General features: G+C 36.2%; 2 protein-coding genes and 1 long non-coding RNA gene across 3 annotated transcripts; all 3 read left to right on the top strand.

The window, feature by feature from the left end:
• Positions 1-920: 920 nt before the first annotated feature.
• Positions 921-4,923, top strand: LOC114367097. The gene is made up of 3 exons (XR_003657112.1): positions 921-2,447; positions 4,376-4,449; positions 4,536-4,923. It is a non-coding gene; the product is annotated as an uncharacterized LOC114367097 (long non-coding RNA).
• Positions 4,924-5,449: 526 nt separating this feature from the next.
• Positions 5,450-7,679, top strand: LOC114368277 (protein MAIN-LIKE 1-like). Its single transcript, XM_028325594.1, has 5 exons — positions 5,450-5,461; positions 6,094-6,456; positions 6,570-7,229; positions 7,333-7,564; positions 7,639-7,679. The coding sequence occupies exons 1-5, from the start codon at positions 5,450-5,452 to the stop codon at positions 7,677-7,679; spliced, it is 1,308 nt and encodes a 435-aa protein (XP_028181395.1).
• On the top strand, positions 7,222-8,236 carry LOC114425782. Its single transcript, XM_028392739.1, has 2 exons — positions 7,222-7,950; positions 8,033-8,236. The coding sequence occupies exons 1-2, from the start codon at positions 7,699-7,701 to the stop codon at positions 8,207-8,209; spliced, it is 429 nt and encodes a 142-aa protein (XP_028248540.1). The 5' UTR covers positions 7,222-7,698; the 3' UTR covers positions 8,210-8,236.
• The last annotated feature ends 5,320 nt before the right edge of the window (positions 8,237-13,556 follow it).

Below are 13,556 nucleotides of genomic sequence, written 5' to 3'. Positions count from 1 at the left end.
CATGCGTTTCGCCATTAGTGTTGACGAAACATGCTGCAACTTTTTTCCAGCATGGCATAGGTCTTGCCACTAGTGCTGGCGAAATAAGCTTGATAGGGTTTCGCCAGTTCCACTGGCGAAATAGGTACAAGTACAGAAAATTAATTTTGCTTGTAAACTTGAAATGGGTGTAACTTTTGATAGAAATGTTCGTTTGAGGTTCATAATATGTCAAAACGCTCGAAATTGAATGAGGAATCCCCTAACAAATTCACAAATATGGTCAACTCATTTTTCCAAAAAATGCCTCTAAGTAGGTGAAAAATAGGATTTAAGATTTAACCACCCGATTTTTCCATTATTAGAGAATAACAAAACTTGAACAAAAATAACTAGCGTGTGATATTTTTGTCAGGGGACTCCTTGTTCAATTTCGAGCATTTTGACATATTATGGACCTCAAACGGACATTTCTATCAAAAGTTACACCCGTTTCAAGTTTACAAGCAAAATTAATTTTCCGTACCTGTACTTGTTTCGCCAGTGGAATTGGTGAAATCCTATCAAACTTATTTCGCCAGTGAAATTGACGAAACCCTATCAAGCTTATTTCTCCAGCACCAGTGACGAGACCTATGCCACACTGGAAAAAAGTTGCAGCATGTTTCGCCAACACCAATAGCGAAACGCATGTCATGCTGCCACGTGGTGTTTCGCTCGTAGTGATGACAGAACGTTTTGAAAAAACAGACCCCCTCCAAAAATAGCTTGAAAAGAAACCCGTTTTAAAAAATAATTTCTAAAACTAACCCAATTTGATCAATTTGGCTCGAGATACATGACTCAAACGTTAGGACTAGTTTGGTTGCGGCTAAATTAGTGAAAAGAAGAATATTGGAATGATTTGGTTGCATTGATTTGTGCAGAATTTTTTTTTTCAAAAGAAAAGTGGGACCCACACGTTTTCTTCTTCTCTCATATGAGCAGATTAGAGAACTTGTTATTGTGCATCTCCTTTTCCAATCTTGCCCTCGGCCTCTAACCCTTCTCTGCTCTCTCTCTTCCATCGCTCACTCTGACTTCGCCTGCGATACCCACCACCACCATGCCCACAACCTTCCATCTGCCGTCACCAACCACACCTTCCGCCACCGTTACCCCTTCCTCTGTTTCACCCGCATTGGAACCCTTCGCTCCACCTCTTCTCTCTTTCGCATTTTTCTGGTTTTTTTTTTTCAGATTCGAGAGCTCAATCGCAACAACTCCGTAAGATTGCGAACGTCGTTCCGATGGTCATCGTTGTCGTCGAATCCAAAGTCCAATCGACCACCTGCGCTGCCCTTGTGAACGTGTTTGCGTGGACGGTGTGACCAACTTCTTCAACACCGTTCTTCATTTTTCTGGGTTTTTAGCAAATGCTTTCTCTTTCATTTTTTCAGATCTTCACCATGAAAAACATTCTCTCCCTCCTTTGTGCTTGTCGCCACCGACACCGTCCCTGGATCTGTTGGCCTTGTCAACATCACTAACCATTTTTATTTCAATTTTAGTTGCTCTGAAATTGTATAATTTGGTTTGGAGGGCTTGATATTTGAAATGAATGAGTTACTTTCTGTGAGAATTTTGTTGATTTTATATTCCCTGAGTATAGATTTTTGGGGGTTTGAAATTTAAATTTGGAATGAATTCAGATTTGTGATTTGCATGGTATGTGATATATTGGTGAACTTCCAATCGCAGACTTGTTGGTGTTTATGTTGTCGGTGAAGAAAAGTTGTAAAAGGGAAACAAGGATGATGGTGGGGTGAGAGACACAAAGAGGAAAAATGGAACTATGGAAGAGAGGGGAAGGATAAAATTTTATTTGCAGATAAAAAGGACCATAATCAAATTTATTTGCAAATAAAATAAAGGAGAAAATTTTATGTGCAGATAAATTTTTTATTCTTGTGCCTATTCACTGGAATCATATGGATCACAACCAGTTGACAACAGAAAATATGATCGAAACCAGTTAAGTAACAAAAAAACACAACAGTGAATGGTTAAAATGGTTCATAGTGCTTGGTGGTGAAAGGTTAAAATGATCATTTACTCAATTCCAATATTTCTTTTCCATTAATGGTTAAAATGGTCTATAGTGCTTGGTGGTGAAAATATCCTGTTGTTTTATAAAGGTTAAAATAATCATTTACTCAATTCCAATATTTCTTTTCTATTATTTTATTATTTACCAATTAATTTTATTTTATTTTGATATATTTTCTTCAATTAAATCACCTTTATTTTTTTTTCTTATTTCTATTTTTTTTTCTCTTCTCACCTATTTTCTTCTCTTATCACCCCTTTCCTCCTCATAACCACACGACCCCTTAGAGCCATGGATAATACACTATACCAGAATAGAAATTTGACAGCTGATTGGGGTTTTCACAGATACTGCTTTCCACATGAAGGAGAACACGCCGGTGAGTTGAATTCCAATTTCAAAAATTTTATTTCTAATTTCACATTTGAAATCAAACCACACGGGTAGAGTTGTAATTTTACCAACCCTATATACAGGCTTATTTGTTATTTATATTTTGGTTTAATTACTTCATCCTATAATTTTATCATTTGTATTTTTTAACTTTTATAGTTTGAAAATATTTTTTTTTCTTATAATTTACATCTTGATTCTTTTTTAGTCCATGTAATCTAAAAGTGATGTTTTTAGTTTTTATAATTTATTTTTGTAATTTTCTTTCTGTTCCTATAGTTTGAAATGATTTTCTTAATTCATATATTTTATTTTAATTTCCTTTTAGTCTTTAAGTAATATTATCAATTATAATTAATTACAAAAATATTAACAAGTAATTAGTAACTAATTTATCGCAAGATAATTTGTAATAAAAAAATTGATAATTTATAACTAATTATATATATATATATATATATATATATATTAATAAAGACTAAAAAATAATTAAAATATATATTATAAAGATTAAAAAGATCATTCTCAAACTATAGGAATTAAAAGAGAGTTAAAATTATATGAACTAAAAATATTACTTTCATCGGTAAATTGCTTAAACTAGGTCCCTTTTAGAAACTAATTCCCAAAAGGGGACTGTTTTGAAACTTTTTCCAGGGGGAAATTAGTTTCTAAAATAGACCCCCTAGAAAAAGTTTCAAAACAGCCCCCTTTTGGGAATTAGTTTCTAAAAGGGATCTAGTTTGAGCAATTTGCTTACCTTCAACAGTGGGAATTAAAAGATAAGAATCCTAAAATTATAGATATCAAATAAGTAATTTAGAAATATATTTTTAATTTATAAAAGTCAAGCTAAAACATCAATTTAGTCAAACAAATCGGAGTACTAAAATTGTTGTAAAGTAATTCAATAGGTCTTAATCTTATTTGATGACATTTTTGTGATTATAAGAAGATTACACAAGTTTAAAGTGAACTAATGGAAGGGATCATCTTTCCATGAGAGTAAGTAAGATGATTTCCACTTAATTATTCAAATATTTTATTATTAACTGAGTATTTTTTTTATTTAATCAAATTTTAGGTTTCTCTTTTAATTTTAATTGCTTTATATTTAATGAAATGATAGTAACTAAAATTCAATTAAAAAAATGTTTCAATTTTTCTCATGATATGTAAAATTTAAAATCTTAAAAAATTTGTTTCTCTGTAAAAAATATAACACATGGGGGGTGAATATTTTTTTTCAAGAAAGTGAGAAATAATTTTATATTTTTAAAATATTTTAAATTATTGGTATAGTTTTTTAATATAAATTCTCTTGCTTACTATCTCCTAACTAAACTAATTTAATGAATTTTTGTATTTAATTTTCTCTTAATTAATTGCCTTACATTAAATTAAGTGATAGAAACAAAAATTCAATTCAAAAATCTGTTTCAGTTTTTTCACATGATATTTAAATTTTAAGACCTTCAAACTTTTATCTTTCTCTATATAGAATATAACATATTGGGGTTCATTGAGCTATTGAACTTTATCATTTTCATCTTGTATTTGGGTTCATTGATTCATTCATCTAATGTCATTGCTTTTAAGTTTTCATGCCTGTTTTTTGGAGGAGGATCTAATTTTTTCAATCTCTTTCATGAAATACCTAATTTGCTTTTGCTATACATCTGTTGGTCTCTATCAATTAATATCAATGTATTTCGGTGCGTATGTTAATTCCTAGTTTCATGTCTAATTTTTTCTTGGGGGTTTCTCTCATGTACCACAACATGTTAAAAGCCCTGTGACAATTTGTGGCGATATTCATGGGCAGTTTCATGATCTTGCTGAACTGTTTCGAATTGGAAGGAAGGTATAATTTCTGACAATGGGTTTCTTTTTGTTTTCAATTTTCTATTTTAGCTGGGGAATGTCTTAACTAAACTAATTGAGACCTGTCAAAGAAAAAAGCTTTCGGAGATTGAAGTGCATCAGAGGTATTGAGGAGTGAATTGTAAAATTCAGGAACTACTCATTTTCTTATCTGTTGAGCTAATTGTTCTTTTATCATCTTTTAATGCAGATTACTCAAGTATATGGATTTTATGACGAATGCCTTAGAAAGTGAGTTTTCAACACTCATTCATTGGTTCTATGGGGCAAAAGTGAAGAATTTATAATTTCTATGGAGCAAAAGTGAAAAACATGAGATGTTTCTATCTAGAGAAAGATCTGTTTGTGTAGGATGTTTTTGTTGTTTCAATTGAAGTTCGTTTTGTTAAATACGGATGTTCAATTTTTTTATTAGTATTGTCATGTTGGAGTCACTAAAATTTCCTTTTAGATAGAAGCTGACAGAAATTTATTTTTCCTTTCCCCTGCAATATGCTCTTTTAGAATTCCAACATAGTTTCTTGTTACTTTAATGTACTGAACGGGAGTTCTGGGATGAGCATATGAATTTTGCTGTTGATTTGGTGTTATGTAGCTTTTTGCTTTGTGATTTTTAGTTTTACTGTTAGAGAGATCTTTAGTTTTAGATATTAATGGATGTGGCAGCATAATGTCTGGTTGTATTAGTACTAGTGATGTAATAGTAGTTGTATGATATAAAATATCATGCTAATCCTAACTTCGTTGAAGAAATGGTCACTCTTTACTACCGTGATTCCTCCCGGCTCATCTCTAACTTGGATCACACACTGTAATTGCGCGTCTTCTTTGTGCCTCTTATTCTTCTTCTTCGTTGAGGAGGTTGCCGCCATTGTTGCGGTGGTGCTGCGAGAAAGCTTCCGCGAAGAGCAACGATCATTGAGGAGGTTAGCGCGTCCACTGTCGAGGTAAGCACCGTGAACCTTACCTTTTTTGGTCCAGTGTTGCCGGCGATGGCAGAAACCGCTGTCGGAAATCGCTGGGAGCTTTATGGATCAAGTGATCCGTGAACATTTTCCGGATCAAGTATTTTGATCAAATCTGAAGAAGAAGAAAAATAGAAATATGGCAAAGCAGGTAAAGCAACTGAACCACGTCAAAAACATATTGGAGTAAATATTAATTTTGGTCATACAATAATCACTTCCATAAATTTACCCTTTAAGTTTAAAAAAAAATCACAACTTGCATGAGATATTAGAATGAATCATAAAAACACTTGGTAAACTACTTAGTAGTTAATATTTCAATTAATATTGCTTGGAGCTCATAGGAATGCACTTCACTGCCAATATTAGAAAAGAAATAGCTCATAAAGGATAGAGTATCCTTTAACTAAGTTATGACCATGTACTTCCTTTATAGGTTGAACCAAATGAATAAGCATAAAGCTTGACCAGTCCACATAAGTGAGGCTTCTATTTGCAAAAGATGAGGAGTTGCTTCCATTTCAAGAAGATTGATTTCTTCTTTCTTTGTCTTTGTTCATCTAATATCAATAATATTAGGATCCATAATCAATTTCCATTCAATCATAGTGTACTGAATAAAAACTAACCCGATAAAAGCCTAACATGTGTAGCCTTTCTTGACATGCGTTTCTTGAAAGCCTGACAGCTTGCGCGACTTTTAGTCAATGAAATTTGCGTTAGACCAATGAAATTTGAGTGAATGAAATTGGTGATTGAATTTGTGTCACTCATTTGCAGATCATGGTTAGAACCAGAGGATTAGGTCGTGCCTTAGGTCAGGTTACTGGCAGAGGTGTGAGCAGAGGAGATCGTGATGATTCCGATAATGCTCCATATCGTCGACGGCCTACTGCACCCGCACGGAGGCAGCGAGTCACTGTGACTGCAACACACAATGAGTCAGTTATCCCTACGCCAGATGTTCAGGATGACCCGATGGAGGCACCAGCTATTGTAGAGGACATTGTGCTAGACATTCCTGCGGACACAGGTGTAGAGGCTGTTGAGGATGAGCATGAGGGATTTCCGGGTGGTCCGAGCGACCCATCCGTGTTGACCCTGTATGCGGATCACGTTGCTTGCAGCGTATGGACGAGAGAGGTATTTATACTATTTATTTTTAGTTACTTGTAAATTATACTTTATGATTGAAATTAGTTTTCCTTTAAATGATGATTTTAACGAATTTTGCGTTCCTTTATACTTCAATTCAGAAGCGTCTTGAATTGAAGCTATCCTCTCATGGGAGGAAGGTCCACAGTTTAGGCAGGCCTGTCCCTGCCATTGAGGGACTTGTTGCTGGTACAAGACTAAGTCCTCTGATCGCGTGTTCGGTAGACACCGGCGATCGGGGACTTTTCTCCGCGTTTGTGGAGCAGTGGCACCGGGAGACGTCTAGTTTCCATCTCCTAGTGGGAGAGCTCACCATCACGTTGGACGATGTCTCCTCGCTTCTCCATCTTCCCGTGATTGGCGACTTACATGCCTTTGAGCCCTTGCACGTGGACGATGCGGTTCAGATGCTGGTGGACTTGTTGATGGTCTCTCCAGAGTCTGCTAGGGCTGAGACAACCCAGTGTCGCGGACCGTACGTACGCCTGCAATGGGTACATGATATATATGAGCGCCGATGTCAGGTAGGTCATTGGACAGCTGCGGCTCACACATATCTTCTTCACCTTCTGGGTTGCACTTTGTTTGCTAACAAGAGTGCAACCAATGTCCATGTTGTCTACTTGGAGGCCCTTTGTGACCTCAGTATGACAGAGAGGTACGCTTGGGGAGTGGCTGCTTTGGTGCATATGTACGATCAGCTGAACAATGTATCTATGAGCCACAACCGACAGCTTGGCGGTTACATCACACTGCTGCAGGTAACAAATATGTTTTTTATTCGTTCAACCTCAACAATGTTCAACTTTAAATTTTGTTACACTTTCATTATTAATGTTTATAATTTTGATGTTACATTTGTAGTGCTGGATTTACGAGCATTTTCCGTCGGTCGCGGACTCCACTGCTGAGCAGGAGTACGACGAGGATTCTCCGCGTGCGTGTAGGTGGATTGCGACCAAGAAGACCGTGAAGAGCATTCGTACACCGGCGTACAGGGAGTGCCTGGACCGACTCCGGATTTCGGATGTCTGTTGGATCCCTTATGGGGAGCACCGAGAGGTCCAAGACTTCCACGCCAGATCATGCTATTCCGGTCTCTTGCACTGGGGGCCCGTTGCTGTTTATTACCGACCGGAGAGGGTCGTGCGGCAGTTTGGCTACACGCAGACCATTCCTGCTCCTCTTGTCGATTCATGGGTCTCGTATGATGATATACACGACAGGTGGATGCACTATGAGGATCATATCGTTCCAGCAGGTGAGGTGTGCGTTGTGCCAGGGGCGTGTTCCAGTGACTACATGGACTGGTTCTTCCGCATCTCCCATCCTTTCATGACACCAGGCCACGCATTAGATTCTCCGCCTCATGGTCATGCCCCGCAGCCCCGAGTCGTCCCTCAGGCCCTGCAGACGGATATCCCTCACGTGCCAGAGCCAGGAGCATCATCGACATCTGCGGAGGAGCCTAGACATGTAGTGGTAAGTAATACCAATAATTTACGTCATTTACCTCAATATTTGCATAATAATTTATGTAATCAGTTTGTTTTGTATGTAACAGGAAGTTTGTGATGACATTGATGAGAGGTTGGAGCGCCATCTGAGTCTAGGGGTGGTCACGCTTGGCTCATCGACACATGAGGTGATCGAAGAATGCCTCAAATTGGCCAAGAGTGTGACACAGGACCATCTAGTATATGTTAGGTCTAGACGCAGGCGGCGCACGGATCAGACGTAGTTTATGTACATATTTTATATTGATATTCCATGCATATACAAATATTGTAAATGAACTCATTTCATGAGTATTGTTGGTTTTATTTATTTTCATTAGTAATGTTAGTTTTATTTATTTTCATTGATTGTGTATTCCATTTGTGTCTATATACACGCGTGTTATTAAAATGGTCTAGTTAACTTAGTTATAGTATACGTAAATTATTATAAATGGTCTAGTTAACTTAGTTTACCAACTAATAAAAAATAATTTGAAATATAACTTTAAATATAATTGAAATAAAGAAGTTGAAAAGGGTGTAAAAAAGATTAAACAAAAAATGGACATCATTCGTTATCTAAGATTCTTATTTTATATAACATACTAATATTTTTAAATTCTCTTATAATTACTATTTTTCCACCTATACTAATGATCATGTAAAAAATGTATTATAAAGTAGTTAGTATTTTAATTTTTAATATAATACTAATTATTTTTTATATTCTTTATAATATTAATGATATGAATAATTATAAAAATAAAAAATAAATTAATGATGATAATATTAATTTTATAAAATTATTATTATCTTTTATGTATTTATTGATTTTTATTAATATGTATAAAATAACCTTAAACAATATCTTTAAATATGATGTATATTTAATAAATTATTATTTTTCCTCTTACGAATCAAGTTGATCCGTAAGAGACTTCTGGATCAGCTTGATCCGTAAGTCTCTTACGGATCAACTTGATCCGTAAGAGGAAAACCAAACATGGGAAATTTCGCCATTTTTTTAGAATGCTGGGTGCACCTAGCAACACTCCTGATTTCATCATACCTTTGACAATATTTTTATGCTTTTGGGTCACGTCATTCCTTACATTATCTTTGGGCTTATGGCATGGAAAGGAACCCAATGGATTTCAACAAGCTGGACACAAGGGAAATGCTAGGTGCACCCAGCAATATTGCTGGTGCACCCAACAATTTATTGAAACTACCATTTTACCCTTTAAGATAAAATTATAAAAAGCGCGAATTACCTCCCGGAAGACACTGTTTGTTCGAACAACTTCTTCTTCTCTCTCGGAAAACCTGCTTCTTCTTCTCTTCTCTGTGAACCTTCTTCTCCGCGAGGCGCGCCCAAGGTTTTCTTCTTCTTCTCCGCGAACAGGTTAGTCTCCCTACCCTTTGCTTGTAATATGCAGCATTGTTAGCATAGCAATGGAACCTTAGGATAGTTACCTTAGGATAGTAACCTTAGGGTAGAAGACGAGAGGGGAGAAGACGAGAGTACGCCGGAAAAAATGGGGAAAAAGGCTGACGGCGGAGTCTTCCGGAAGACCCGTTAGGGGTTCTGTTCTTCCGGAAGTAACCAAACGTCTTCTGGAAGAACACTTCTTCCGGAAGACTCCCGGAACACCTCTTCCGGAAGTTTCGGAAGAACCTTTTCCGGAAAGTTTCCGGAAGAAGTGGTTCTTCCGGAAGAATTCCGGAAGACGTGCTCTTCCGGAAGAACTTTCCGAAAGAAGTGGTTCTTCCGGAACAATTCCAGAAGAACCACTTCTTCCGAAAAGTGTTTTTTTTTGTTTTTTTAAATTTTTTTAAACAGAAATTGTTTTGTTTTTTTTAAATGAATTATTGTATTTATTTTGGTTATTTTGTTTTTGAGATTTTATGAGAAATGAGGTTTGGGTTTTTGATGTCATGTTTTTTTCATAATTTAAATTGTGTGTTTTTACTAAATATTAATTTGTAAATTATTTATTTTTTTGTTTATAAAAGTAGTTGTGTTTGTTTTTGTTTATTGTTTATTTTTTTTAAATTAGTGTTTTTTTTGTTTATAAATGAAGTTGTTTATTTTTATAATTAAAGTTGTGTGTTTTGGAAGTTTTATAAAAATACTAATTTTTTATAATTAATTAGTTTTTTTTTATTATAAATGAAGTATTTTATTTTCTAAAAAAATTGTGGATGTTTACTAAATAATTTTTTTTACATTAGTTGTGTTTTTTTTACAAATGAAGTTTTTTAAATTGTTATTTAAATTAAGTTGTGGATGTTTACTAATTAATTTGTTTTTACATTAGTTGTGGTTTTTTATAAATGAATTTTTTTTAAAAAAATTAAGTTGTGGATGTTTAGTAATGAATTATTTTTATATTAGTTGTGTTTTTTTTTTATAAATGAAGTTGTTTATTTTTTTTTAAAATTAAGTTGTGGATGTTTACTAAATAATGTAGTTGTGTTTTTTTTAGAAATGAAGTTTTTTTTTTATAAAGAAAATTATTTGATTTAAGTTAGTTATATTTGTTTATAAATAAAGTTGTTTTTTTATAAAGAAAATTGTGTATATTTTGACCGAAAAAAATACGTGTTCGACATGATTTGCAGATCATGGTCAGAACACGAGGTTTAGGTCGTGCCATAGGTAGAGTTGTAGGCAGAGATAGACCTGCTGACGAGGATGTTGCCGATGTTCCCGAGAGGCGTAGGCCTACTGCCTCAGCCCGTAGGCTACGCGTTCATGTAGGGACAACTTTAATTGTTCAAATCTCTCTGTGCCACCGAAGAGGTTCATGTACTCATGCGACCACCTGCCAAGTTCTTTAATCAATTCATTACGCACTAACGGCCATGAATCTTCCCCCATACCTAATAAAGCGGCAATGGACCGATATCCACAGTTACCGTCCGCTTTCACATCCACAACGTCACGAATGAAACCTTGAAAGAATGACGCAAATTGATCCAACATCGGGATGATCCTTGTTGGTTGAGGCGGTTGAGAACATGATGCACTTCGTTTCACTGGAGAGTTGTTGCTTTGAACAAATGAAAAGCATCAACATACTCCCAGTAAGGCGGATCACGCTTTGTGGATCTTTGACTTCTTTTCATCGGTTTCTTCGGTGCACCTTTAGTGTTGACCTTTGACGGAGGAGGGCACATAGAGTTATGATCAGGGAGTTACTTTGCCAGCCACATCAAGTTCATCAAACCTTTTAGATATTATCTCTATCTCTTCCTTGATGGTGACTTCCGTCTCACATAACCCTTGGTCTGAAAAGCAAAGTCTCCTCCTGAAAAGATGGACTGACTCCAATGGGATGCTGCCAGCAGTATACCTAGAAAGCTCACATGCACAAGGAAGACCGTGCGTGCTTCTCATCACACAACCACAAGAAGAGAGATTGTTGCCGAGATAACATAGACGGTCAACCTCAGAAGCAATCTGATTTAAAGCATCCCTTGAAACCATCCCAGGAAGCCTCTTGTATAAGGTTTTTTTATATACATGACCAACCACATGCGTACTGGTTTCAAAGGATGCTTTAATTTCGATGTGTTGCAGCGTGATCATGTTGTTCATGGCATCCCAAACACTACATAGGTCTCCAACGCTATTTTGTAGTACTCTTTTGAGAGCCCAATGAGCTGATTCAACCCTACATTTAAAATACACAACAAATATGAAAATATACAACAATTAAATACCATTTAATACTAATCCTTACTAACAAATAAAATCAGTTCTTAATACCTGTTTGTTGTTGTGTTGCCTAGGTGCATGACCTTATTCGTCCATGCTGTAATAAATTTTTCCTTGTGAGGGATAATCCATGTATCGTTAACATAGTCAATGAACATCGGCCAAGGCAAACAAGCAACTTGAAATTTCTGATGTGACTCATGGAACTCGTGTTCGGACGGACAATCAACCAAAGTCGGGAAACATTTTTTTCCCCGATTAAAGATTTGCACTTCGCCTTCACATTCTTATCGATATGAAACCTGCACAACAAATTAGTAGACTCGGGAAACACAATTTTCACTGCATTCATCAGTGTTAGGTCTCTGTCAGTGACAATAACAAGAGGGAGGCGATCGTTTCTTAAAAATAGGCCTCGAAATTGTTCCAAAGCCCATACAATATTATTAACACGCTCAGCCTCCAGATATGCAAACCCAACAGAGAATGTCATCGCCATTGGTGTCACTCCAACAAAGTCAAGTAGTGGGAGTCTGTACCTGTTTGTTTTGTAGGTACTGTCTATAAAAAACACCAGATGACATGCATTGCATAACTTTACTGCATCTGGGTGACACCAAAACAGATCACGCACCACAACTTCATCTTTCAATCTATGCCAATGAATGTATTGATCACGTTCGAGAAGCTTCATCAGATGCTGCATTTCGGTATCAGCTCCTCTTATTGAAGAACGATGTGCACTTCTTGCATTGTAAATTTGCTTTATCATGGTGCAACTGTCGGCATTGTGTTCCTTCAACGTTAGCAAGATGTTTTTCGGTTTCACCATCGACTTTGTCATATCAGCAATAATTTTCTTTTCTTCCTTAGTCAATCGCCCGTCGTATGGATGTCCAACTAAGGACTTCGCCAATTCATGATTGTGAATCCCACAGATCAACTTCACCATCCAACCTTCCCCTCCATGCACTGGTTTCCCACGAAGTCTGAAGGGACAACCATATTTCCTACTCCTGGTGTCTTTTCTAACGAATTCTTTATTTCTACACTTGTACGTACCACTCCTTTCACACCCAATTAAGACAAATGAACTTCTTCCTCTACTACCGGTCTCTGTGTCAGACCTCATAATCACTGCAACAAATCCATTTCCATGGGCAACTGTTCGAGCCCATTGCAAAACATCATCTCGAGTAGCGAATACCTACAACGCAACCCTAACATTTTAATTTTCATACAAAACATCAATTCAACCAAATGACTTAAATTATCTATGATTACCTGAGACGTATTAAAAGCATTTGAACAATCCACATGGGGTTCATTCACCCCACATTCTTCTTGATTATCATAATCATAATCTATATGAACTTCTTGTGACATCGCAAAGTCATACCTCCATTGATCTTCATCCATCTTAAGGACATATGCATCATACACAAGTACATTCAAATTATCATATAACCACATCCAAAAATTTACTACACCTTAAATAGCAAAAACATTAACAACACATATGCATCATACACAATGTATATTCAAATTATCATATAACCACATCCATAAATTGACTACTTATTAACTGACACACACACACACACACACACACACACACACACACACACACACACACACACACACACACACACACACACACACACACACACACACACACACACACACACACACACACACACACACACACACACACACACACACACACACACACACACACACACACACAGAAGTTCTTTCGGAAAACACTTCCAGAATGGGCCTTGTTACTAACATTCTCATTTCGGAACTTCCTCCTGTTGTGCCTAAAATTTCTTCCGGATACAGCTTTTTACTGTTTTTTTTCT

This window comes from Glycine soja, chromosome 9, assembly GCF_004193775.1.
Source record: "Glycine soja cultivar W05 chromosome 9, ASM419377v2, whole genome shotgun sequence".
Classification (NCBI taxonomy): Eukaryota; Viridiplantae; Streptophyta; class Magnoliopsida; order Fabales; family Fabaceae; genus Glycine; species Glycine soja.
This window is presented reverse-complemented; position numbering and strand designations above follow the sequence as displayed.